The sequence below is a fragment of the Drosophila pseudoobscura genome, chromosome 2 (assembly GCF_009870125.1).
Source record: "Drosophila pseudoobscura strain MV-25-SWS-2005 chromosome 2, UCI_Dpse_MV25, whole genome shotgun sequence".
Classification (NCBI taxonomy): Eukaryota; Metazoa; Arthropoda; class Insecta; order Diptera; family Drosophilidae; genus Drosophila; species Drosophila pseudoobscura.
In genome coordinates this window covers 14,076,509-14,102,235 of record NC_046679.1, presented here as the reverse complement: position 1 = coordinate 14,102,235, position 25,727 = coordinate 14,076,509, and the positions used below count along the sequence as shown (strand labels likewise).

At 45.6% G+C, this 25,727-nt stretch overlaps 1 protein-coding gene across 4 annotated transcripts; it reads right to left on the bottom strand.

The window, feature by feature from the left end:
• Positions 1–15,203: 15,203 nt before the first annotated feature.
• LOC4801656 (calcineurin B homologous protein 3) lies at positions 15,204–16,139 on the bottom strand. 4 transcript variants are annotated; one of them, XM_033376701.1, is made up of 4 exons: positions 15,984–16,138; positions 15,651–15,932; positions 15,544–15,590; positions 15,204–15,489 (listed from the first exon to the last, which is right to left on the bottom strand). In XM_033376701.1, exons 1-4 carry the CDS (start codon positions 16,057–16,059, stop codon positions 15,244–15,246), a joined length of 651 nt encoding a protein of 216 aa, XP_033232592.1. In that variant the 5' UTR covers positions 16,060–16,138; the 3' UTR covers positions 15,204–15,243. The 4 variants fall into 4 exon arrangements, with proteins under 4 accessions (XP_033232592.1, XP_015037342.2, XP_001358708.3 ...); XM_015181856.2 differs by having other exon boundaries at positions 15,651–15,914; XM_001358671.4 differs by having other exon boundaries at positions 15,651–15,914; positions 15,972–16,137.
• Positions 16,140–25,727: the final 9,588 nt, after the last annotated feature.

Below are 25,727 nucleotides of genomic sequence, written 5' to 3'. Positions count from 1 at the left end.
CCATTTCCCAGGGTATGCAAAATGTTGCTCAATCCGCGCAATGTTGCGGGACAATGTTGCTCGATTTCACGGCTCATGAGTCTGGCCCATACAAATTGAACGTTGCCAGCAGCATAGCACGTAAGGGACATTGTTGAGGGGAAAAAGGACATTGTTGCGAGGAAAAATCCCAAAAAGGTCCCACCAAACTTGAGCGCCAAATCCAATTGAGATGGTAGTGCATCGATAAATCGCGACAGCTGATCGCTAGTGGTGGCAGTTTCTCAATATCGATTGCGATGGTTTTATATCGATGGTTTACACCGATGATTATAAATCTATCGATATTTGATTATTGTTATTGATTATTTTGAAAAATATCGAAAAATACACAAGGCGCACCTGACGACGAAACCCGGAACTACCCATGTAGCAAATTAGGTATTGTTACATACACTATACATCGAAATTTACATCGAAAATATCGATGGCTCTTAATCGTTTTTAAAGTTCCCGCCAAACTTCTTTCTTAAAAACGTTAAGTCTTGAAACTAGTCTAGGAGCAGTATTTGCAGCTTCCTTTGCACATTGTACACGACATAGTTTTCGGTGCATCATTTCAAAGACTGCAATTATTTTCGTACTGCCTTTTTCTTCGTTTTGCCGTTGACCTCGAGCAGTTAATCATCCTGATCGATAATTGGATAGTGGATGTCTCTATTCGTTCCTTCTGAGTTTCCCCACCCTCTACCAATGAGTACAAATTTATAGCGTGCATTATATTCGGACAGTTTAATTGGGTATCGACGTTTATTAATTTGTTCAGCCTGTTTTATTATAATGCCCGTAATTTGCCGGCCAATCTGAATCCTTTTGCCCACTCAGGGCTTTCAACACTTTCCGTATACTCTCTGGTTTTCTTGGGGTTTCGTTTTCAAGGGATCTGCATGGTAAAACAGAGAGGAAGAGAGCCGGAGACAAGCGTCAGCCATGCACATTAATTAGCCTGGTTCATTAGACACATGTCCATCAAAAGTGGCCCAGGAAGAGGGCCAGGCCTTGACGACTGCGCCGGCGGCAAGAGAAGCGAAGCTCGAACGGACCTCGGCTGCATCTTGTGTTGCCTGTTTTATGTAATTAAGCCAGGCGCTCACTATTTAAATTGCTGCTGGACGGAGCAGACGGCCTGCAACTCTGGCCCCCATACCCATACGCGCCTCGGTGTATCACGAATTGGCAATTGAGAAGCCAACAGAATCAGTTTCAAGCTCAGGCTCAGGCTCTGGCCCAGGCCCAGGCCCAGGCCAGACCGAGTGCAATTTGGACGGGCCCAGCAGCCTTGGATGGTGAGACAGAGTCAGAGTCAGAGCCAGTGCCACAGCCAGATCCCGATCCCCAGCCAGCCTCCTCATCAAGATCCTCCAGCAGGCAGAGACGTTCGCTCGTCAGCGCTTGAGCCAATAATTATGGTTATTAATCGGCCTGAGAATTGGCTGCTAATTTGCAGTTTAGTTACAAATTCTGGCCGCCAGCGTGCAATTACCCGCTTAAATTATAGCCTCAAAATAAACAAAACACCGCAACGCCAAGGCAACGTGAATCAGATCCTGTTCTACCTCCCCTATTGGGGGGGGAGGGCCAGTCTCGATTCGAAAAGGTCACACCAGTCTCAACGCACATTGGCTTTTATGTGTGTTTGCTTATCGCGAGCCTTATCGGCGATTAGGCTGGGTCAATGCAGCACATCAGCTAATGATTCTACCCATCCGTCAGGCGTTGCACTGCCACAGCCCCAGCTGTGCCCCATTCCGATAGGGCTGCTCCTGCTGCTGCTCCTGCAACTCATAATTAGACGCCAGTTCTGGTTTTGGGGCGTTACTCAATCAAGACTTGATGGCACAACCCTCTATACAGAGCAGAGCAGAGCAGAGCAACAGCATCATCATCATCATCAGAGGTAACTATCCTCCTGCGCCTGGCCCTGGACGCAGACGGAGACGCAGACACAGACCCCAGACTGAGCCTGCGACTGAGACTGGTGCATGATCAGTGCAACTACAACATAATTTCCAGACGTCGACGCGTCGCTCTTCCAATTTCGGAGGCGCGCTGGCAACACTTTTGGGCCGCCAAATCAAATCGTGTGCTGTTTATTTAAATAACCATAATTTACCGCACCATCTGCCTCACTGCACTTCCCTCTAGCACTTGCTGTGGTACGGTTCAGTTCGGGTTCGGGGGCTATTTATTAACCCACACACTCAACCACAACCCAACAAGGCCGAAGAAAACTGAGTCCGTGGCTGGCTTTTATGGCCTGGCACATGATTTTCCAGGGCTGTGAGAACATAAAAATTCAATTTAATATGCTCAACAGATCTCTCTCAACTCTTCCCAGATCTCCACATCCCACTCTTCTTAGTTCGGGATTTAACTGGAAAACGTTTTGTCTTTTGATCGTATAGAATGCTGGTTATGGCAGCATCCGATTTTATTGTGGGTGTTGGTAGTTTACCAGATCTGCGACAGTTTTTTTTATAATTATGGTTTAAAGGAATGGAGTCAAAACCAAAAGTCTATTTCTAATCACATGCTGGAACTGCCACCACAGAGATCTGTATTCAATTTTTTTGCGACATGCAAACATCTGCGAGATTGTGATGTTTACACGATTCCTGCGAAAAAGGTATCCTGTAATACACCGTAGTCGTAGTACTAGCTGATATAATGATGAGTAACCTCTAGCTTTTTTACCCAGTAGTTGGAAGCCCGTTCCAGTGAGTAAATTTGGATTAGTGGCGCCCCAAAATGGGTTGAGAATGGTCCCGCTTGGACTGTCGTATTAGCTCATTTGGTAGAAACAAAGCATCTCATGGGAGCCAGGCTTTCTTAAAGTCAAGGTGAGAGTTATGCAAGGTCACAGGAAGACCACGGAGGACTTTCAATCTCTTCAATGTTCCATTTGGTTGGCTTGGATATCGGCTGCTTCTGTGCGTACTCACACGTGCCAGCTGATCTGTGGATCTGATCCTTTTGATCACTGTTAATGATTGGAGCAGCAGTGAAGCTATAACCTTCCAAGGTGGTCAAGAAGAACTCAAGGCTGGAAATTCGGGTGAACACTTTGCAGGGCGTCAGGGTGTTCGATCCGGCGGAGATCTCCACCTAGTCCTGGCCAAGGGGCATTCCTAGACAAGAACTTCACCGTCGCTGTGGTCATTGTGCTGATTGGGGGACCACCCGCATCCCCAAGATCCAGCAGTAGGTCAAGGATTTCTTCAACGGCAAGAAACTCTCCTGCAGCAATAATGTCCACGAGGCTAGATGGTTTACCAGGGAGAAACGACCCATCACAAAAGCGAGGGAGCTGTCACCGGCATGATCCACGACGACGAGAAGGATAAGAAGATCATGGATAACTTGATGGCCCGACATATATATGTGTGCTGGAGGGTTCGGTCTATGACCTGATGAAGAAGAATGATGACATGAAACCTCAGATTAAAGAGGCAATCGAGAAGGCGATTTGGTTCATGCGGTGAAAATGGGCCGATGTCAAAGATGCACTGTAAGGATATAATATCATTTCCATTGAAGGGTCTTTCCGTTATAATTTTGTAATATTTATATGTTCAATAAAGTATAGTAGATATTTAAGCCCATCATATATTGATATCCAGCCAAGTGCCTGGACATAACACGCTCAATCCCATTATAAACAATTTATGATCCAACCACTGGGAACGTCGCAGAATGGCCAAGCAAATTGGCTTAGCCGCCGCGGCCGAAGATCGCTCAAGATCTTTTGCCTAAGTGGATGCCCCGCTGGATGATCGTCTGGTTTGGCTGGATCGTTTGGTTGGTGGGTTTGTTGCTGGACTCAGCACGTCAAGTTTAGAAAAATGAGCTTGTTAACGCTCCATGATGAGCCCAGTTAGTGTCTGCTGCCATGATCTAAACCATATAACCCGGAGCCAGATCGATTCGATCGTTCGGCTGGATCGATGCAGATGGAGATGGATGTGAATGTGGAGGCAATGCAGCCAGCACCGACACAGTCCAGGGCCCAGACTCATCATTAGGGCTTTGTGTAAAATTACAACACGATAACACGTAATCATTAGCGTGGCTCTGAGACAGGAGGGCAGAGGAGGGTACGCCGGGACGCTGGGACGCTGGGACGGTGTGAGCAAACAATTTGAGGAGCCACAAAGCAACACAGCCACAACACAAAGGAACGGAACACAGCCTCAATTTGCAGTTTCATTATCAAACGAGCCAAAGAACATAATTTGGCTAAGGCCAAACATTTGGCAACTGCAAACGACGTAGGCAAAGGCAAAGGCAACGGCCAACTGCAGTTGGCCAATTTGCAGTTCTTGTTGGTTGTGTTAGATGACTGCGGCTGGCCGGGCTGGTAGTCTGTCTATCGATCACGTTTCAAACTGAAAGGCACGACCATGACAACGAGGCAATTCGCACAGTGGTTATAGGTTATAGGAAACAGGGAATGGAAAGAGTATGGCAAGAAAAACATATTCCAAATTCAATAGAAAAAGTAGTTTAACATGTGTATGGCTTAGAGGAGGAATGTACAGGATTTATATAACCTCTAGAGCATGATAAACAATCATCATTGGAGTTGATAGAATTTTCCATTCGACTACCATTTAAACTTCAGTATCTTTCCCAATTGAATATCCACCAGTTTAGGTTTATATCCCATTGGTGCCACTGTGCGATGCGTCTTCGATAATGCGGCGCTTGGCAGTTGCAGTTGCAAAGTTGCAAGTTTGTCTTAGAGACGCAAAGAGACGCCATTGTGCTGTGGGAGTAGGCGCAGGGGAAGGCGGACAATTTAGAACTTTAATGCAATTAATTGCAACAGTTCTGTGCCTGGAATGCGCCTCGGAGGTTCCCACTTCCCTCCACTTCTCTGCACCCATATCCACGGAATCCGTTCTGAACCAATCCAATCCATTGCGAACCGTTTCTGCTGCCGTTCTAACCACTTTTGGGCCGTTAATTTAAAAATTGTGCTCACGTTCTGGCAATTTGCCGACCACCCACATGCAAATCCACTTCCACTGAACCACTATATAACTTCGATCCTTCTGGGGGCTTTTCGAACGCGATTCGCAGAAAATTAGCAGCCCCTCTAATGCCCGGCAGCGAGTGTGCCCAATGCAATTTGCATTGCACATTTGATTTGATTTGCTTTGGTTCTGTCTGTGTCTGGGGTTTTTTCTCCGAGTTGGCATTCAGTTTGCTGTTTGTCTAATTTGACACTCGGGGCAGTTGCACAATTTCGCTTATACTATAGGTGGATGGGTGGATTGGTGGATAGAACAGATCTCTGTAGGTGGGTGCGGGGCTTTGTTAGCATTTGATATTCAAAGATTGGCTATGCCAATGGGTGCTAATGCTGGGTTTTGTCTTGAATTGGCCATCTTGTGTATGATTGAATCACCTTGTTAAGTCCATTAAAGGCCTCATGATCTTCGATCTTGCCGTGTTTCGGGCTTGTAAACTTGTTCGGCCAGTTGTCGATCGATTAGATAATTATTTTTAATGAGTCAAACGTTCGAAAAATTCAATTTGGATAGGTTCAATATGGCTTGTTATTGTTATTGTTTCTCCATTCCTGTCAAACTCCGAATTAAATTCTCCAATCGATTCGATATCTCATACTCCACCCGGCCCTATCTCTAACCATTCGTGGCAAAGCCAAGTGTAAATCCCAGCTTAGACTTTAGCTTGCACTCAAGCCATGCGGTTAAAAGCGAATTTCATGACAAATTAACAAAAGAATAAAGCGAGTGTCAGTCCAGAAACCAGAAACGCCACAGTCCATGCGCGCCCAGTCAAAGTCAGACAACAACACCAGGACCAGGGATTGTTGGTTAGGCTTCCTTGTATGGGCTGTCAAAGCTAGTCGGTCGGGGTGGTATTCGGTATTCGGTACCCGGCATTCGGCATTCGGCATTCGGGGAGGTGGCCTATGGAGAAGACATGCACACAGGCATGCCAGAGTGTGCCAGTGCCAGAGTGAGTGCCAGTGCGAGTACGAGTGTCCAAGTCCGAGTCTCCTGCCCGTGTCTGGGCTGGGGAGTCCGAGTCAATATATATTCCAAAAGGAATTCCGCAAATAATTGCAGAGCGGCCAAAACTTATGGCAATTGTGTGGTCAAGCAGGCAGTCAGGCCCCAGCCGGCTTTGGAGCTGGGGCGGCTCACGTCGCATACATCACGTGCAGGAGCAGCCACCAAAAACAGAGAAAAAAAAGGTAAAAATTTCGAATGCAAATAAAAAGTCGCGCCAATAAACTAGACTTCGCGACGGCGGCGCAGACTCAGACAATGACAATGCGACTGCGACTGGGACTGGGGCTGGGACTGGGAGCAGTCGACCCTGCAAATCCACGACGTCATGATGTCTCGCTGGGATTTGGATTTCAGCTCGAGCTCTGGCTCTGGCTCTGGCTGTGGCTCTGGCTCAAGCTCACCCCTCATCCCAGTCTTCTTGATCGCAAAATTGCATACAAATCGGTTGTTTGGTAAATTTAACATAAGCGCGTCAGTAGCGCCTCTGGTCCGTGTCCGTGTATTTCTGTGGCAAGCTTGGAATAATTTAAGGCAGCCAAGAGGCAGCCACAGAACCAAACAATCAGGCAATGGTACAGTGGTCGAAGGATTGAATAGGAATGCATTTAAATGATTGAGACTAGCGATGGGAGAATCAAATACCTTTAAAGTTGTATATCTGTATTTTCCTCTGCATAATTTCCTATTCATAGTTTCATCTCTTTGAAACACAAGGAAGTGCTGTCACCTTTTCAATAATTAGCTCACAATTTTGAGCTCTAACAAGCCCAAGTAGAACCACTGTGCAATGGGGCGCGGGCTTATCTTGTTAAGCCGGCCGGTTGTCTGAGTGGCCGCTCCTGTCCTGTCGTGTAGGCATCATGTAAAACGCATTGGCCTGGCCCAAAGCCCTCTCTCCGGATCCCCCTTTTCCTTTGCTCTTTCTCTGACTGTACGACTGGGACCCATCCACGTCGCCGCGCCTGTTGATCAGTGTCGTCGTTGTCTTCGTTCCTCTTGTAGTTGTAGTTGTAGCTGTAGCTGTAGCTGTGGTTGTTGTTGCTGTTGCCGTTGCCGCCGTCCATTTGAGTCAGGTCAGGCGTTTGGGCGCTGCAATTTGTTTGAGTTACGGCGCTTGTAAGCACACTTTAAGGATCCATTGTATTCCAATCAATAAGCCGGGCATGACAATGAGACAGACCGGGCTACAAGCTCCATTGAATGTCGCAAATGTGTGTCTTTGTCTTTGCCTTTGTCCGCGTCCCGGTTCGCTCTGGTGCTCTGGTGTTTGTGCGGAGCGCCGTTGTCGCCGCCGTCCTTTGGGGGTTGTCCTGGGGCCTGGCTTGCCGTTTCTGGGGTTTCGTCTTCGGGAGTACTCGTGCAAAGAATTTTTGAAATATTTCAGAATTTAATTCAAATTAGATTTGAATGTTTGACCGATCGCAAAAGATATAGTTGTTTGGAATTCCGTTTCCATTTATATATGGTTTATATATATAGGGTCCAAATATATCATTTAAACTATTTGGTTGTGACTCTCAAATAATGCTATTCCTAAGATCGATCGTCTTAGACATTCGTCATTCTTTATCACTTGGAAATTTGCAATTCTAATGCCTTGATAGTACATAATATTCCAACCGACTTCCTTGATCGATTAAGTGATTAACTGGTTCGCCAATTCCCAGATATCGTAATCACATTAGCAACAGCTTTGTGGCAATGCCCATTGCCACCTCGGCAAGCACATCAGTCCGGGCCAAACCAATTGACTTCCAATTAAATGTGTCAAACGACACAAACCGTTAACACGCCAAGGGGATGGGTGAGTGGCTGATTCCTCATGCAAGGGAATCGCTCTCGAACTGAATTTCATTAGCATATCATCGGTGGGGCGGCCACAGAAGCCCCAGCCGTAACAAAGACTACAATCAGAGTCAAATTTATGTGCAGCTATGCGAGGCACAACAGTCAAAGGGATTAACGAGGATTAGTAGCCTTGGCAACCGCAACCGCAACGGCCAGAGCCAGGCCAGATCCAGAGCCAACTCCAGCCAATTGGCCAACTCCAGTGACTAACTGACTGACGGGCTGACGGACTGACTGTCTGACAGTCGGCTCAAGTGCCTGAGGAATCTAAGGAGAGGAGACTCGGCTCGGCTCAGCACGGCTCAGGCTTCAGCTGATGGCATTTACGATAAATTTACGCAAGTCATTTGACAACGCTGCAACTGCTGCATCATTATAGAGTCGACTGCAAGGCATCCACAAATATGCAAAGCAGCTACTGATGATTGTCGAAAGTTGTTAGCAGAGCCAGAAGGAACAGCCATGGTAACCCGCAACAAAACAAACAAAATGTCGCACATTAAGCGTCTGAACATATCTCAAATGTCACGTATACGTCATGTCTGCCGCTCTGCTGACGAGGCAGCGGCAATTAATTAATCCTGCACTCGGCCACAGCTCTGCTAACTGGCCAGACTAACTAGACAGTGTCTAGCGTCTAGCAGGTTGCCCCCCTCCCGCCATACTATGGCTCAGGCTCTGGCTCGGGCCCAGACCCACATCTTCATTCAGATCCCGATGAAGGCACTGCGGCTCATTCATGACTCCAGCGGAGAGTCGCTGGCATATTAAAACGTGTCTAGGAACAGGTGAAGATGTTCACATAAATTACCACCTCTTCATTAGTCGCGCATACGCGAAGCACTGCACAGTGGTGTTCAGATGTCAGTGGGAACTGCTGCAACTATGGGAAGAACTTTTCCAGGTATTGAAAGAGGAGTACCCAAACAGCATACCATACCACTGTGCTGCACTGCCCGAGTGGGGCTGCTCCTCTTTGGCTTTGAGCGGGCTTAATGGAATTTAATTTCTTGTTAGCCGCAACTAACTGCAACTGCAGCCGCATCGCGATAAGCAGGAGGAGAGTTCTCCTCCAGTGTGTGCACTGTCTGCGTGCCTGACCCCATAAGCCCCGATAGGCGAGATCCGAGAGCCAAGAGCCGTGAGCCGTGAGCCGAGTTAGCTGCTTGGCTCGTTTCCTGTGACACAGTTCTGGCAATTAGTCATTGGAATCACGTATACGCCTGCGTGTCTGGGAGCCATTTTATGGCAAAAGCCTCAACGTCAACGCTGGGCTTTTGTAATTTTAATTACTTCCCCTTATGGCTTGCTGAGTTATTAGACGAAGGAGTTGGGCTGGTACTCGCACAAGGAGCTGCAGCTGGGGCTGGAGCTGTGGCAGGACCTGTTCAAAGTGACGGCTCGCCAGATTGTTTTACAACGTAATTAAGCAGCATTGTTGTTGGGAACCCACATACTCGAATGTATGCACTCCCGTACGCAGGCAAATTATGAAGTGCAGTCAAGTGCATGTGCCACGTTCCTCTTCTCCTTGCCCTTCGGTATAGGGGCAGGCATAAAAAACGTCACTCATGTGGCCAAACAACGCCCCTGTCATTGTGCGAAGGAGTTCTCGGAGCAAGGTGAGAATCGAGGAGATGTTGTTATGCTTGCAACTTTATTTTCATGCCCCAGGCGTGCGAGAACAGCAACAACGCGAAGCAACAGCGACAACTGCAGCAAGTCAACAACAATTCGATACACACTTGCCACTCTGGGGCAAGCCTTGGCCACTTGGCGACTGCCTGGTGTGAAAGCGTGTTGCCATCCACCGATCCAGATTCCGATTCCATTCGACATTTCCTGCACAGAGAGAAATGAAGAATGAAAAGAATGAAAAGATCGTGTCAAGAAACGACTACCTTTTGCCAATAATGATTGGATGATGTCTACATACTATCTATAGAATTTAAGGTAAATATTCTTTGCTTGCAAGTCCCCTAGTTTTCTCTCAGTGCAACCAATTCTCATGCATCTGGAGTGTCTGGGCCCTGGCTCTGGGCCTGGTCCTGGGCTCAGGTCTGGCTGTCTGTCTGGGCCGTCTGCTAAAGCGTTCAGCATCGATTCGTTATGATTGCATGTTAAATGGCTCCCGCTGAGTTATTACGAGACAAAATCCTTATTTATCGCTTTCTGATTTATTTGTAAACGATTTTCATGCCCATCGCCCATGGACGTGGACGTGGACGTGGACATGGGATGTGGATTGAGGATGAGGATGAAAATGGGCACCCATCGCTGGACAGGACTTGAAGCTGGACTTTTGCTGGCATCGGACTGTAGAATCTTGATGGGCTGGCCAGGTTGTTTGCTCAGCAGAATCTCAGTTGGTTCTTGCCAATTTCTTACTGATTTCAACGCCTTGTTTTATGGGCAAGAAAGGGTTCGTCGTGTTTTTTTGCACTGCCTCTCCTTCTCCCCTCTGCCCACCTGCCTCTCTCTTTATTATTTCCCTTGTGTGCGTTTCTTATCTTTTTCGAAACTGTTGCTGCTTACTTAATTTTGACATATTTATTTTTATTATGTGCTGCATTCTGAAGGTGGGAGTCGGATTCTGTACCTCCTGCACCTGGCCCCGCTGATGATTAAGTGCGATTTCTTGGGGGTCATGCTGGGGGTCAGGTGGGTTATTTGATTTGCAGCCAAAGGAAAGTGTTTCTTGTTTGTTGGTTTTCTAATTCGAGCCATTCAAGTGGGAAATTCATTTTGACTGTGGGAGAGGGGGGCTTAAGCCGGATGGAACTTTAATGGGCTTAGTGTGGGAGAGAAAGCCAAGTTTTATTTAGCTGTAGATCTGATATTACATCTTGAGAATGATAATCGGCAACCAACCAACTATTTTTTTGGACTAATCAATCCCACTTCTATATCTTGCTCCAGGCCCGCTCCTGTGATTCCTTAGCTGCCATTAAACCCCGTTAGGTTTCAGTCTGGCGTTCTATAAACCAATGTCACTCAATTGGCCAATTGCTGGACACCAAAACACAACTCCAATTTCTCAGTTATGCCAAAAGAATGCAGTGGAGGCAGAAGGCAGAACGCAAGAACGAAGGAAGGAAAGAGAACGACAGACAGAGCGAGAAAGAGAGGGCAGGAGATGGTGAAATGGTCGACGCCTTCTGTTAACAACCGAAACGAAAGAACCGAACATGGCTTATTAAAACGCAAAACGGCTTTTTACGATGGCAATAAATTGGTGCCGAAGCCGAAGCTGAAGTTGGAGCCTGATGCTGAAGCTGGTCCGGTGCGGAGCTGCTGGGTGACTCTCCGCAGACTTTGACCAGTGTCCAGAGGGAAGCAGGGTATATGCAAAGCTAAAAAGGAGCTGCAAACAAGCAACAAGAGAGGGCAACGTTTATGGCTTAAATTAATAAAATAAGCTTTGTCAGACAATTTACAACGCGTCTTCAGCGAGCAGATTACGAGCACGCGGACGCGGACACGATCCAGCTCCATGTGGAAGAAGGGCAAGGAGATAAAGGAGCAGCGAGAGGAGATCCACTCCACACAAGGTAAACAAGCTGGAGGAGCAATGGGAACAGCGGGAAGAGCAGAGCCAGAGATGATGTTTTAGCGCCGAAGTCTGAAATACCCTTTGCAGATCGATTGTTCCTATGGATATGGCGGTCGGTTCCTGCAGGAATACAGGGAAGGATATTAAACCACAATCTGCAGAGTTTGCTTGGGTTACCTGCACAGCTATAGAATATTGTTTAAAAACAGAATGCTGTAGGTGATACGGTCCTGCTAGAACTATGATCTGTGTCAATGGATAGATCCAGGAAAGATCTATAACTAATCAAAACCTTAAATACAAAGATTATTGCAAACATCTTTCCAAAAACCATAAGACCGTCATGTGAGGGTATTAAAAACAGCAAACAGAAAACAGCGCGACATTGACTGCTGCCTGACTGTCTGCCTGGATTCTCGTTAGTTAGAAAGAGAGACCCAGCAAGAGATAGAAGGAGATGGGTAGCACTGGCCGACTACTCCCGAGAGTTGCGGTGTTTGTTCGTTAATTAGTGAACATATTTCGTATAATCGGTGTCATATTAGTTATAAATTGGATAAAAGCGCAAAACGACAACTTAATTAATTTTAAATTCCAATTTATAAACAAGAAATGCAAAAGTTGCTATGTATATGCTGTGCCCGTTGTTGGGGCTCAGTAGGTGCTGTTGATGGTGTTTCTGGTGCTGATGATGGTGCCGCACTGATAACGATTATGGGAGGAAGTACCCAAAGCAGGGCCCAGACCCAGAACTTCTAGAGATGGGCATGCTACGAGTACACCAGAAGGGGCTTTTCGTCCTTGTTTTTCTGTGAGTTCAGATGGGTTCGCAGAGCCTCTTCTTGCGCGACTACTAAGCCCGGACTGCTCCCACCACTAGAATATAGAATTAAGCTGCTGCCCCTCCCAAATCCCCTCTTTCTTCCTCTATATCACTGCCTCCACAGCTTCATTTAAATTTCTTTACTCTTCTCCATCTTCCATCTTCCCTTTTCGATGCTGCTGCAGCATCCTTTGCCGATTCCGAGAATTTCGTGTGGACTGGCGGCTGGTTCGGTGGGTACCGGGACCACAATTCGATTAGGTCGGTGGGGCATTGGAGGCCATGTCCGCCGTTGATATATTGCCAACGATCATCAGTGATCATCATTTTGTTTCGAGCAGATTGCATTTCGTTACGAAATGGAGATGGAGATGGAAGAGGCAGAGCCTCGACAACGACTGCAAAATTACGTTATAACTTAATTCATTAATAAATTTATGAATTGATCGTTGTAAATTGCTGGCTAAATTTATGGGCCACAGATCTGTGGCATTGAAATTGTTTATTTGGCCAGTCCAAGATCTTCTCCTTCTTTGAGGCCGGTCCCGTGAATGATCTAGCCATTTGTCAAGCCCATTTTAAATGTCCAATGATCGTAACTCTCCAAAGACGTTGTAATTAATGTGGCATTGGGCCTTAAAGACGCTTTGCCTAATTTATTTTGATAAATTTCAATTATTAAGCCATCATTATCGGCCTGCGGCTAAGTCCCAGACCCCAGCCTGTGGGCAGAGGCCATACAATGAATGGTTTTTATTAACCCATGGGCACATGAATGAACGCGAGTTTCACTTCCTTCTGAATGGACTCTTTGGGTTGACAAAAAACCGTCTAAAGACACTTGGGCTCTCTTAAAATATCTTTCAAACCGTTGGGGATATCAATCAATAAAGTTTTTGTAGCCCGACAATAATAATGGGAAATGGGGGAAAGGCGCAGAACAATGCTCCCTTGACAAGGGTTTAGATGAATGAAATGAGCTCTGTGGACCCATTGATTAATGCGAAGATTTTAGGAGATGATTATTCGATAAACAACCAAGTCAAGTTTCAAAACTGTAAGGGAGTGGATGAAATTTTTTCATTTAACTCGAACATTTTTGCGCGAAATTCATTTCATTGAAAGTTTCTCTGCAGCTTCCCCGTGTTTTGATGATAAAGTGAAGACCTGAAGCGATGACAGCTTGGGATTCCAGCGGCAGCAGCAGCAGTCTCTGACTTGCCGCATTAATTTTGCTAATCCTGCCTGAGCTGCCCGACGATGATGGGGCTGACGATCATGGGAGGAAAGGACAGGCCAGGAGACGTGGGCTGGGGATAAAGACCAAGACAGGTCGGAACAGGCACCGGCACCAGCACCAGCACCAGCTCCAGCACCAGCACCGACTTCTGCTCAGTGGCTTTGGCCGACTGATTTTATATGGTTATATTTCTTGCTTTTGACAGCAACAAGCCTCGTTTGTCGTACTGAAGAGTGTTGAAGCTGTTGCTGACCATTCCCATACCCAAACCCATTGCGGTTCCCATTCCCATTCCCGTTCCCAAGGAATGTCAAATTAACACACAATGCGGCAGCTAATACATTAAACAATATGGGAGAGAAAAAATGAGAGATACATGTATTCAGCCAGCATCCAATTGCATTTTCCCAGAAGTTATAGACAGACACACAGCCCGAGTAATTCTGTTCGGGTCGGGATCGTAAATTATATCAATCTTGTAAGTAGCTGCCAACATTTAGGAACAATTCTGTTAATCACTTAATTTATGCAACTGCTACAAATCGCAACCTTGTTGCACAAGCAAAGGAACTACGTGAGGATATGGTATTGGATTGGTGTTGGAGCTTATCCATTTTGGGAGTGAACCGAACAGAACAAAACAGAACCGATGTTGGGCTGGGCTGGGCTAATAAACGATCATTTAATAAGCGTTTTAATGCCAAATTTACGATCGTTTTATTTGCATAAATTACCAAAGTTGCCAACTGTAGGCACATTAATTTCCCAACCAAATTGCCAATAAAATGTAATTTATGTTGCTATGCGAAAAATACTCCAACCACAACAACAACCACAACCACAGAGGTTGAGAGTCCCAGCAAAATTCCTTCAACGCGCTTGGAAGATCAGCGAAAAAGGGAACACACGACGATGACTATATACAGGCATACCTCGTATATTTGGTCGATCAGTCGGAGTCAAAGGTAGTAAAGTTTATGATCTTTCGGTTGGCATTTTGCATCGTTTGCCTTTTTCCCTCTGTTGCGTATGCCGATCGCCCTAATAGAGTCATAAAATTCGACTTTCGACAGAATTCGAATGCACGGGACGCTTTTCAGAAGGCTAATATATCCAATCAAACCTTTCTGGTATTACCCACTCACGATCTATATTGGATGTACTATCTCCAGGGAAGAGTCGTGACAGTTTGTGGCTGCATTTTTCCTATATAAGTTTGTTTTGTGGATTATACAGGTATAGTTCTACTTCAAGCACTAAAAGCAATAAGCATGATGGCAATTTTGAATCTGGGTTCGATGGGCAAGATGATTTGCTTCGCTGTAAGTGCAGAGACACACTTAGATGCTAAATAATCCACTGCTTTAATTGTTTCCCTAGGTCCTAGTTCTCCATCTGATGGCTCCATCTATGGCTCTGGTTGGCGACTTGGTGGGACAATTGACTTCCGTGGAGAATTCTGTGTTGAATAACATTGTTGACTTGCTCACGGGTCTGACAGGAACCCTGGTCCCAGATTTGGTGGCGGCCTTACTTCCCACTTTGCAGCAAATTCTAGACCTAGTGAATACACTTTTGGGTCTGGTTCAGGGCATTTTATCGGCCCTTAAAATTGTTTAAGCATTCAATGAATATCAATAAAGTTTCAATCACTTATTGAAGTGCATCATAGTTAGAAAGATATTTTATTTTTGGTTCACTTCCAACAAAACCACTTTGAAGATTTCCCATCGTCGTTGGAACGTCCCCGGAACTCGGGTATAAAGGTGACCATCATTTCGGCCATGTCGAAGACCTCGAAGGCCTTGCAGAAGTCCCGGAAAGTTATTTGATTAGTGTCCGTACAGTCCATTTCCGTCATCATTGTGTCCACTATGCGCATGATCTGCAGATGATCCATCATATGCGCGAATAGTTTGTGCACTATGATCACTAGATCCACCTGTGAAGGGGGTTCTTATATTGGATGTTATTCTTTACTTAATGTTATATCTACCTTGGTGATGCGCCCATCTTTGTTGTGATCATACATACTGAACAGATCTGTGAGTGAGGAAGGAAAACCATGCAGAAAAGGGTCGATCTTAAAAGGATATCTCTTACAGTTCAACTTGCGGTCCTTTCCTTCGTTCTTGACGCCCCTCTTGGTCTTCAGGGAGTGCGCCTGGAAGGTGCTCAGGAACATGGCAAACTCTACAAAGGTGATCACATTCTTATCGCCGAACATGCAGTTCAGAATTGTTGGCAGCAGGGGATTCAGGGACAACAGGCCCGAGTAAAAGTTGTACTTCTGCACCTGATTAGGACGATATTCGCCAGAAATTTGACAGAATCGATTGTACAGATACTGTATCTGTGTGGGTTTCACTGGGGGAGGAGCCAGTACTTTCTGAGATTCCCCGATTACTTTCACCACTCGCGTACGTTGTGTCTTACTCTTCAGGCTATCCATAAACTCCATTGGGACTGTGGGATACGGAGATGTGGGATTTCTGCAGCAACATCCACCCATTCTGTTCGAGTTTCCTATGTACCCAAAATTCTCATAAACCTGACAGAATTTACTAGGAAAGAATGAGGCACTTGCTACTTAATTTTCAGTTTTCCTGTTTTTGATAACCGCCTTTCGAGATCAGTTAAGATTAGGTCTGAGCCTCGTTTTATGTGTTGCTCTCTATCGGTCTGGCCGGAGATTTCTCGTTGTCTTTTACGATTGCGTACACCCATAAAACCATTGAGATCTCAAAAGACAAGAAGCTGCGACAAGTGACATTCTGTGTGGAGCAAGTCGACTCTCATAAAGCATATTAGTTCATTAAAAATGAAAATTAAACTGAACTCGGACGCGGACTCGGATTTGGATTGTAGTTCTGTCTGTGTTGTGGCCGCCTTTAATGAGGCCTGCGTGTCCGTCTTTAGTTTTATTCTTTGAACCCCGAACCGGTTCAGGGGTTAAGGGCGTAAAACTGTTTATAAAAAGTGTCTCTTTACATTTTATAGTTCTCCAAATGATGGGTATATGAATGAGGGTTAGAGGCTTGCACTGAGGGATGGGGAAGTGAGAGGATTCTCTTACTAGAACACCACTCTGTTCTAGGTTTTCAATGATTTTAAAATGGAATTCGAATGGATTTGGTTGGTTCCTTACATCCTATTTATGCTAAGACACTTTCCAAGAGTATCGGAGCTTCGTTTAGACCTTTCTGAAGCTAGTTTACATAATTTTTGTGCGGGTATATTTGACCGCCACAATGGGCCTTGGGCGGAGTTGATGATCATATAATTTTTGGCAGTCTTAGAACAACATCAGGCGTTGTGTGGTCCGCGTGCCGGGGGTCACGTCTCGCATATCTGGCGGCCAATTTGTGGCAAAAATGTGTGCCACATGACAAGCAATTAAGCTTGGACTACGACAAAGTACGTGCCCCGATCCCGGCTCTTTTTGGGCTTGGGGTTGGGCTTGGGCCCAGATCTGTCCAGGGGACAGTGGAGGTTTAGTGAACCCGGTCGCGAAAGCGATAAATTTATGACAAATTTTCAAAAGAAATGCCAGACACCGGCAGACTGGGTAGCATGGGGCAGACTGCGTGTGGTTTAGTGGTTCTCCACCAAGAGTTTCGGAACTCTCTCGACGTGGCGGCACTTAACACCACGCATCATTTTAATTATTTATTTGGCCATAAAACAGTCGAAGCCGGGGGAGGCGAGGCCGAGGGCTGAGGGCGGAGGACGGAGGGATTTGGGCTGAGGGCAGGACGGGGGCGAGTGACCAACTTTCGGCACAGTTTTCGTTGGCTTGAGGTTGAAAATCGTTAAATTTAACAAATTGCCAACGATTTTTATCGCGCTCCAAGCCCACAGCCACAGCCACAACCAAAGCAGACCAAACCCAACCCAACCCAACCCTGTCCAGTCCTGTCCTGAACGGCCCTGCCCCATAGATTGTCAGTCGCTTGTGTTTTCCTTGTACATATTTTCGGACTGGCAAATTTATTTATGACCAACGGCAGAGATACAATATTTTCAGTTTTTGGTTCGGTTTCAGCTTCAGTTTTGCGCCGGCCATAACGCATAAGTGGCCAAAGAGTTATGAGAGAGATGACTCAGGTACTGCTCGAAACTTTTCCCCTAATTAAGTGGAATGAAAGTGCTGCAAAGGAAAAGATTCGTAAAATTTTTGATGTTCTGCTTATCATTTCTTCAATCTACCTTGTTCTGGGCAAACGGCACTGAACATTGAAACCTTAAAGACACCAAGCTGTACCATCCTCAGCAGATGGATCTCTTTTTCGGGACTTAGTTCGTTGCCTAAGTCTTTTGTTTTCGCCAAAATGTGGGCCAACATTGCCACAATTATTTCTGCGCATTTAACTAATTGAGAAACCATCAAATTATTATTACCAAAATATATTTGTAGCTAGTTGCCTCCTACACACATACATATGTATGTACATATATGCAATGGCTGGACAAAAAACGAATCTCAGCTATGGCCAGTCGACGGCGACCGGCAACAGCGGCTACAAATATGTTAACTGAAAATAACCTGTAATTATAATAATTATCTGTAAATTATATGGCGCACTTACAATTGCACACGGACTCATGCGCCTGTCATAAAAATCCAAAGCGGAGGTTTGAGTAAACTTTTCTGTTTAATCTTGCTCAAATTTCAGTCAACCAGCCCCGCATTTCGACCGGCAGTACGACCAGTTACCGGTTGCAGTCAATGGTTAACGGCTGTAAGCTACTGCTGGCCGGCAACTCTGGCAGTAAGAGTACTCACTCCATGCACACTGCCCCGAAATTTGTGGCACGTCTGGAGGAGGCAGCCAAGAAAGAGTAGCATCAACAGACATCGTTTGTTTATTGGTGTTAGATATGTTGAGAGGGTGTTAAGGGTACATTTTGATGTACTGATGTATAAATTTATACTATACTAAATGTGAAGAAGATAAAAGCTTAGACTCATATGAGTATTGATTATGTTCGATGTTGGTATCACTTTGACTAATATATTACGGTATCATCACATCGTAAGTGTGTACTTTTCTTTCAGTGTACTTTTATCCAAGAGACAATTGCAGTTTTATGCCGGCGGACATCAGAAACGTGATCATAGCCTCCATTTAGACAAAAATTAAATCAAATTTCATTCGCATGTGTGAAACTGTCGGGCTATCGCATAATTTACTTTTATTCCGGCTCCATCCGGTTGACAGTTGGTGTGTTTCTTGGTGTTGTTGGTGTACTCTTGTTGGTGTTTTTTTTTTAGAGTTTAATCTTTTTTGTTGCTTTTGGTGTATTTTTTAGTTGAAATGTTTTTGTTTTATTATTCTTTTTTTTTTGTTTGATGAGTTGGTGGTGTATTGTTCTTGTTGTAGTACTTTTTGTTGTTGGAATACTGTTGGTGTATTTGTGTTTTTGTTGGTGTACTGTAATCAGCACTCGCTTAGACCGCTCGCTCGATTCTTCATAATTGAAACGAGTTTGCCACAAGTGAACATGTTTTTTCAGTTTTATTTTCTGCCGGGTTGGGGGTAATTCAACATACAACATTGTCAGATGTTTCGCAGTTGAGTGTCGGTTATAAAGTAATTAGCCTCAATTTAATGTTTATACTTTGTTGATTATGATTATGTTAATTATATGAGTTTATGTGACGGTGAAAACAGGGAAACATTCCGGTTGCCCTGTCATCATCATCATCGCCGCTTTTGACACTGATGAACTCGAAAGTGTGACAAGCCAAGAGATTGCTTAATGTCCGAGTTACATGGAAACTTTTCCATCCGTGTGCATTCGCCCAACCCAAAGAGAAGTGATCCAGAGGTGGGTGTTGAGTCAGAGAGAGGTTTGGAAGAAGTCTCCGTCTGGTTTGGTGGCCGAGTCTTTCGTTTGGCTGCCCCGTGGCCACTGGCTGGCTAATGGCGTTCTATTAAAAACCACTTTTATTAATTAAGCAAAACAACTTAATTCCCGTGTAAGACGCTGCATCACAGCCAGCCTCAGATCGTAGGCAGCTGCTCAAGCTATCCACGCTAATTGCACCCAAGCATCTGCATCCCGATTCCGATCCCGAACCCGACTCAGACACGGACACAGTCGCGGCCACGGACGCGGACACGGACACGGACACCTGAACACTTTGAAATGAAAACACGATAAATGAGTTTAATAATGGCGGCAATTAAATGGATACACGTTGCTACACTCGCACCGAGATCTCACCGATCCAGACCCAAGACCCAAGCCCAGAGTCGAAGAGTAGCAGAGTCGCAGAGTCGGAGCGTCGCAGTCGGAGCCCGATCAGGCAGCATCTCAATTACCGCTGCTCTGCATGGCGCTTCACGGTTGAGAAATTCGACGCCACTTTCAAAAACGCATCACTCAAATGCTCATCTGCCCGGCTGCAGTGCCCTGCCCCCTGGTAGCCAAGGCGTTGATTCTGCCCCCCGTCCCAGTCCCCGTCGCCGTTCACAGATATTGGTATCTCTAACAGCCAGCCCCCAGCCCCAAGTCGGCCAACTCATCAGCAATTTATTAAAACTCATCAATACTCATCAGAAACAGAAACAATGCCGAGGGAGAGACTTCAAACAGCGAGCTGATTCGAGGCTCGAAAAGAGAAAACACCGAAATCCCAGATACAAAACCGAAAACTGAATGCCTGCGGTTAATTTGGCGCAGCTTCAGAAATTGAAATAGATTTGTTTAACTCTTGATTATAAGGGGTTTTTGGTAAGCAGGAGTCCCTGGGTTGGGGCAACTGTTTTGCTGTTTGATTAGATCTGAAGATGCTCTTCTTCTGTAGGTTGGGCATGATGTTATCAGAGATCAGAGATCTCTCATCTTCTGTAGATCATTGCTTAGTCGTCCAGACCCTCAACTTTTGGATCATCATCTACTCCACTACTCTTCTCAGCTTGAGCTGGCAGCTTTTTCACCTTCTTCGTCCGTGATTTGTCTGCATTCTCAGCTCATTTATTTGGATACATTCGTATCTCCGCTCGGCCAGTGTACAAACAAAATGTTTTGCATATGTCAGAGAGCCACAGAATGCTCACAGCCATCAATCCCGAGGGCATCAATTTGGGAAATGCATCAAAGTTGGCAGCTGAAACAGCTTGATTAGTTGTACAACCATTGCCGTATGCCGTCCTCGTCGTCGTCCCCAGATCGACAGCAGCCCCAACAGCAACATCTTGGCTGGCCAAGTGCATGTTGGCTCATTAGCTGCCGCCGCTGATGAACAGCCATGGTTAAGAGGCAGGGGCAGATACAGGGTTGGGGGAGTGAGCTGTGAAATTGGTAATCGAAAATGCTGCGGAGGGGGCGGAGGAGACGGAGACTCCGGTTCGGAGACGAAGTCTCATGTCTCATGTCTGCTGCCTGGTGCCTGGTGTCTACATCAAAATTAAGTTTTAATAATTGGCTCACATTTATTTGCTGCCTTAATTTGATTGTGCCTTCAAATGGTTTTATGCATTCGAATCATCAATTAATCATTGCTCATTGATCGATGTTTCGTGTGGTTGTGCCTGATCTTGTTGGGGGCGTGTTAGCCTTAATGAAGCTGGCTAATGCGGAGAGGGATGATGGAAGATGCTTCGTAAGAGGATTCTCCAGTTGATTGAATAAAGAGAATGTAAAGGGCTGAAGACAGTGCGGTTCTCAACTATAAGGCAGGGAATAAAGCAGTAGTTTAAAGTAGTTTATTTATTCAGAGCCATAACAATATAAGATCTCCAATTTCTATTATACAATCCAATACCATTATTCATTGATTGACTCAAGGAAATATTTTAGTTGGCTAAAAATTCCTCGGTGTCAAATCGCACACCTTCAAAATTCGATTAAAACCGAACCTAATAAAAATAAAAGGAAGAAAAGAAGGAAGCTTCAAAGTATAAAACTTCATTAAGAAGTTGGCAAGACTTTGGCAGACCTTTTGTCGCCTTCGCCTTCGCCTCGCGATACAAAATTGAAATTGCAAATGTGGTGGGGACACGGCGAGAGGGGGAGAGAGGGAGAGAGAGGGAGAGAGAGGCGAGTCAGGGTCGGGTCCATTCTGGGTCGTAATCTGTGTCGCCGGATCAGCGGCAAAAGTGTTTGGATATTTGTTTAATGAAAAGCGAAACCAACGCGCAGCGAAACAGAACGCGACTCCAGCTGATGCCCTTTGGGATGTCCAGCAACGATTCCAGAGGCATCCTATCGTGCGGCAAATATCAAGTCATTGGCTTTAGTCACACTTAACCCCAATCCCAATCCCAGTCCCCGTCCCAGTTCCAGTTCCAGTCAGTGTGAGGGTCCCTCTCAAGGGTCCCTTATCCGGCATTTGCTGTGCAATTAATTAAGTTGAGCATTTTTAAATGTGTGTGCTGGCTGACTTTCGGGCCTGTTACCATTTTAATGCCTGTTGCCAGCAACAAGAAGACTCCGAACATGTTCCTTAACATGTCTAATTAGTTGTTGTGTTGTTCTTGTTTTCTGATGCTCTTTTTAAGCCGGGATTTTTGTTGCTGCTGCTGCGTGCGATAAAAAAATGCATGGCACTCATTTAGTGTTTTCTTAAGCTGAGACATAAATTTGCAAGCAGTTAAAAGGCCTTTGCCTGATGGCGATGCCGAATCCCGAATACCGAATACCGAATTGCTGAAATCTGCGCTCTCAGATAAACTCTTTCCAGAAATGCTGTGGCACACCTGAGAGGAGTCTGCAGATAGCCTTGAAATGATGCCTCAAGGTGGGTGAATATTGGCCTTGCAGCAGAACTGTCTTGAGGGGAATCAAATAAAGAGAGAGAAGAAATATTCTCAGAACTGTTTCATAGGTTTTGTATGTAGAAGGAACACATAGTCTGGGCTCCCATTTTACATTTATTTTCCATAGGAATCCCGCTCTAGGCGTAGTGATTCTTGCTGTGGCAAGCGTGGCAAGTGACGAGCGTGGCTCTAAGCAAAAGCCGTGCAAATAAACTTAAGTTAATTAACTTCTGGTTACATTAATTTATGCAGCATGATTAATTACCCCAAAAACGCGCAGCGTCTGTTATGCTGGCCTCGAACAGCGACTAAGAGACGGCGATGGAGTCCAAGACAGCGCCTGACACTGCAGTGGAGATGGAGTGCAGGAGGATCGAGACTGGTCAGTGGCCAGTGGTTGGCACGTCAGCCGGCGGCCTGTCAGCGTTGCCTGCTACCGGGAGGCAAGAGACGTCTTGGCTGCCACAACTCAAGCTGCTCGTCGAGCCGCCTCGACTCGCTTCGTTGCAGCAATTTTGCACGCAGTTTCGTTTGGGGTGGCAGCAGGTGGGGTAAGGAAGGGTAAGTGCCAGGAGAGGGGTCGAGGGTGTGTGTACAGCTGCAGCAACCAGTTGAAAACGCCATTGGTCATTTGCAGCACCAGCAGCAACAGCAGCGCCGGCCATTAAAATGACATAGAGCCAAAAGACTGAGGCACGAAGCTCCAGAAAGGAGTCATCTGTAGGAGGCAGGGGGTGCTGCACAAGGGGGGCGGGGCTAGGGCCCAACAGTCGTGTCCACTCCTGGCTTACAATATTTAACCCAAACACATTGCTCCGAGTCCGAGGCGCCTTCGCGAGCATGTGTTAATGTCCGCCGCTGACTCCGGGTTTGGCCAACAATTAAATTCAAATTAACACAAATGCAGCCACAGAGGATAGCCACAGCCACAGCCACAGCACGGACAGAGTTACAGCCAAGCCCCCGGCAAAGACTTTGGGCCATTAAAGAGCAAATCAAATGAATTTATTTACTTGCCAGAAGCCAACAGCTGCTCAATCGAGAGGGATGCCAGTAATAATTGATCCAAATTGAGCTTGATCTCTGGGCTTAATCTATTTGGCATTAAGGATGGGCTAGAGGGCTTCGTGAAATACCTAAACTGAACCCTAAACCTCTTCCAAAACAAACAAAGAACTATAACCGGGTTAAATCCTCAACGATTGTTGCAGGTGGCAGTAGCAACAATTGGCCAGATTCCCCTGAATCTGAGCCGCAGCCACGGTAATGTGTTAATTAACTGCCTCATTGTGGCAGCTGTGTTGCTGTTTGGATTTGGGCTCAGCGAATGGCATTCACAGCCCAATATCGATGCCATAGAACGGGGACAGGTGTCAGGCAGTCCCAACCATAAGGCTGTTCCCCCTCAACCCCGGGAAACCCGGCTATTTCCACTGCGACCCCATAATTTAGCCGATTGTCAGCGTCAGCGAAAAACTTGGCTAACTTCAGTTGCCGGGCCGCACCCATTAATTATTTTAAAGTAGTTGGCCGACGCGATGTTGCCTTTGCAACATTTTCCAGAGCCGCCGCAGATTTATTGACTGTGCCACAAAAACTTTTAGCATACAACAACTATTTGTTCTCCTTCCGCCCCTCCATGGGGTTCAAAAAGGTTTTAATAGCAAATGTCGGCAATTTGTCGGCGGCGACAAAGCGAAATGGCTTTTAAATGGAGGCCCCCTCATGTTCGTGGGCGTGTCCCGCCCCCACATGCACTTATTGATTCTGTTCACAGGGATGGACGGGGTGGAGTACATGGATATGGGGCCAAAGGTTAATTAATTAATTGGCTGGGCAGGTGAACTTTATAAGGAAATTGAAGGAAGGCCGGGGGCAGACATTTGGTGGAAGCTCTGGCCTGGAGGAAGCAATGTAATCAGTGGGAGGAGTCAATGGGTGGACTCAATGGGAGAAAGCGCTAGTGGCTATTCCATCCAAGCTGATAGATAGATAGTCTATAGGGGGGGATCTATCCCTTAACGCCCTTAATAGATCCTACAGATCTCAAAAATACCCATACTTATTACTTGGGGGAAAAGACTGAAGAGAAGACTGAGGGATTCCATTTAACCCCTTAACTCTTTTCCCATTATCATCATAATATATCTTTAAAAAACCCTAAACTATGACTCATACTTCAACAACTCATCAGAGGTTGGCCTACAATCACTAGCCTCATCATCATTATAGCCCAACCGATTTCTTATTTCTTTTTCAATTTATTTCAAATTCATAAACCGAGAGTTGCTCCACTTGCCACACCCCAGAGCAGAACACAAACGATTCGAGGGATTCACCTTATGTACCAGTACGTATATGTATATATCTGATTCATGGCCAACACACACCCACCTCTGCTGCACCTCCCGCTGCCCTTAGGGGCCGCCAAGTAAGTAGAGCGAAGACACTTAACGAGGTCCCGGCGCCCAATTCTGTTCCCAAAAACGTCTCTTAATACAAATCGTTTGCCATTTATCTTGGCCCATTAATTTATAAATATAACTAAGGCAGATTCTCTACGAAAATACAAAAAAATAAAACCCAGAAAGCAACGATACGAACCCGAAGAAATAAAGCTGCCATGCCATGGTTTGCGTGCGCATTGGGGGCGTGGTCGGGGAGTGCGCCAAATGGGCGCTCATTAATTTCCACAAAATGAGAAAATTTTCAAATAAACCCAAAATGCATCAAATTGAATTTGTTGCCGCTGCGATCGGTGGCATGGCATGGCGTGCTCGGCGATGGAGATTCGTGCCTAATTAATGTTAATTTCCTCGCTGCTCCCCTCAAACGGGTAGCCACATAAATTTTCCAGTCCAGCAAATCCACAATTATACGAAATTAACAAATCATTTGTGTGGCAATCTGTCAAAGCTTCTACCGCTCAGGTTCTGTAGGTTCTCTTAAAAAAAAAGCACTTGAGAATTTGAAAAATTTTTTGAGTTTTATAAATATTATTTCCTTTGAAATGCAATAGAATCTCAGTTAAGCCCAATTGACAATTAATGAGAAATAAAATTCGAAAAGTTTGATACTCTTAGAGGACTTATTACTAATCGATAGAAAGGATATACAATACAATACAATAAACTAGATCCTACACCAAAACTATTCGATTCCTAAACCTCTCTATATGAGGCCTTTCATAGAACTGTAGACCCAAATCTGTAGTTCGGATGTGCGAGTGTGTGGTTCCTAGATTCGCATCGTAGCCTCTGAGATGGTTATGCATTTCGAATGAAATGAATATCGATATTAATTAATATTTACCCGCTTTTCCTCAGGGCATTCCAGCTTCGTCACAGCGGATCATTTATTAGAACGACTATTTGCGGTTTGTTTGCGAGGCGATCATTAAATTGCCATTACG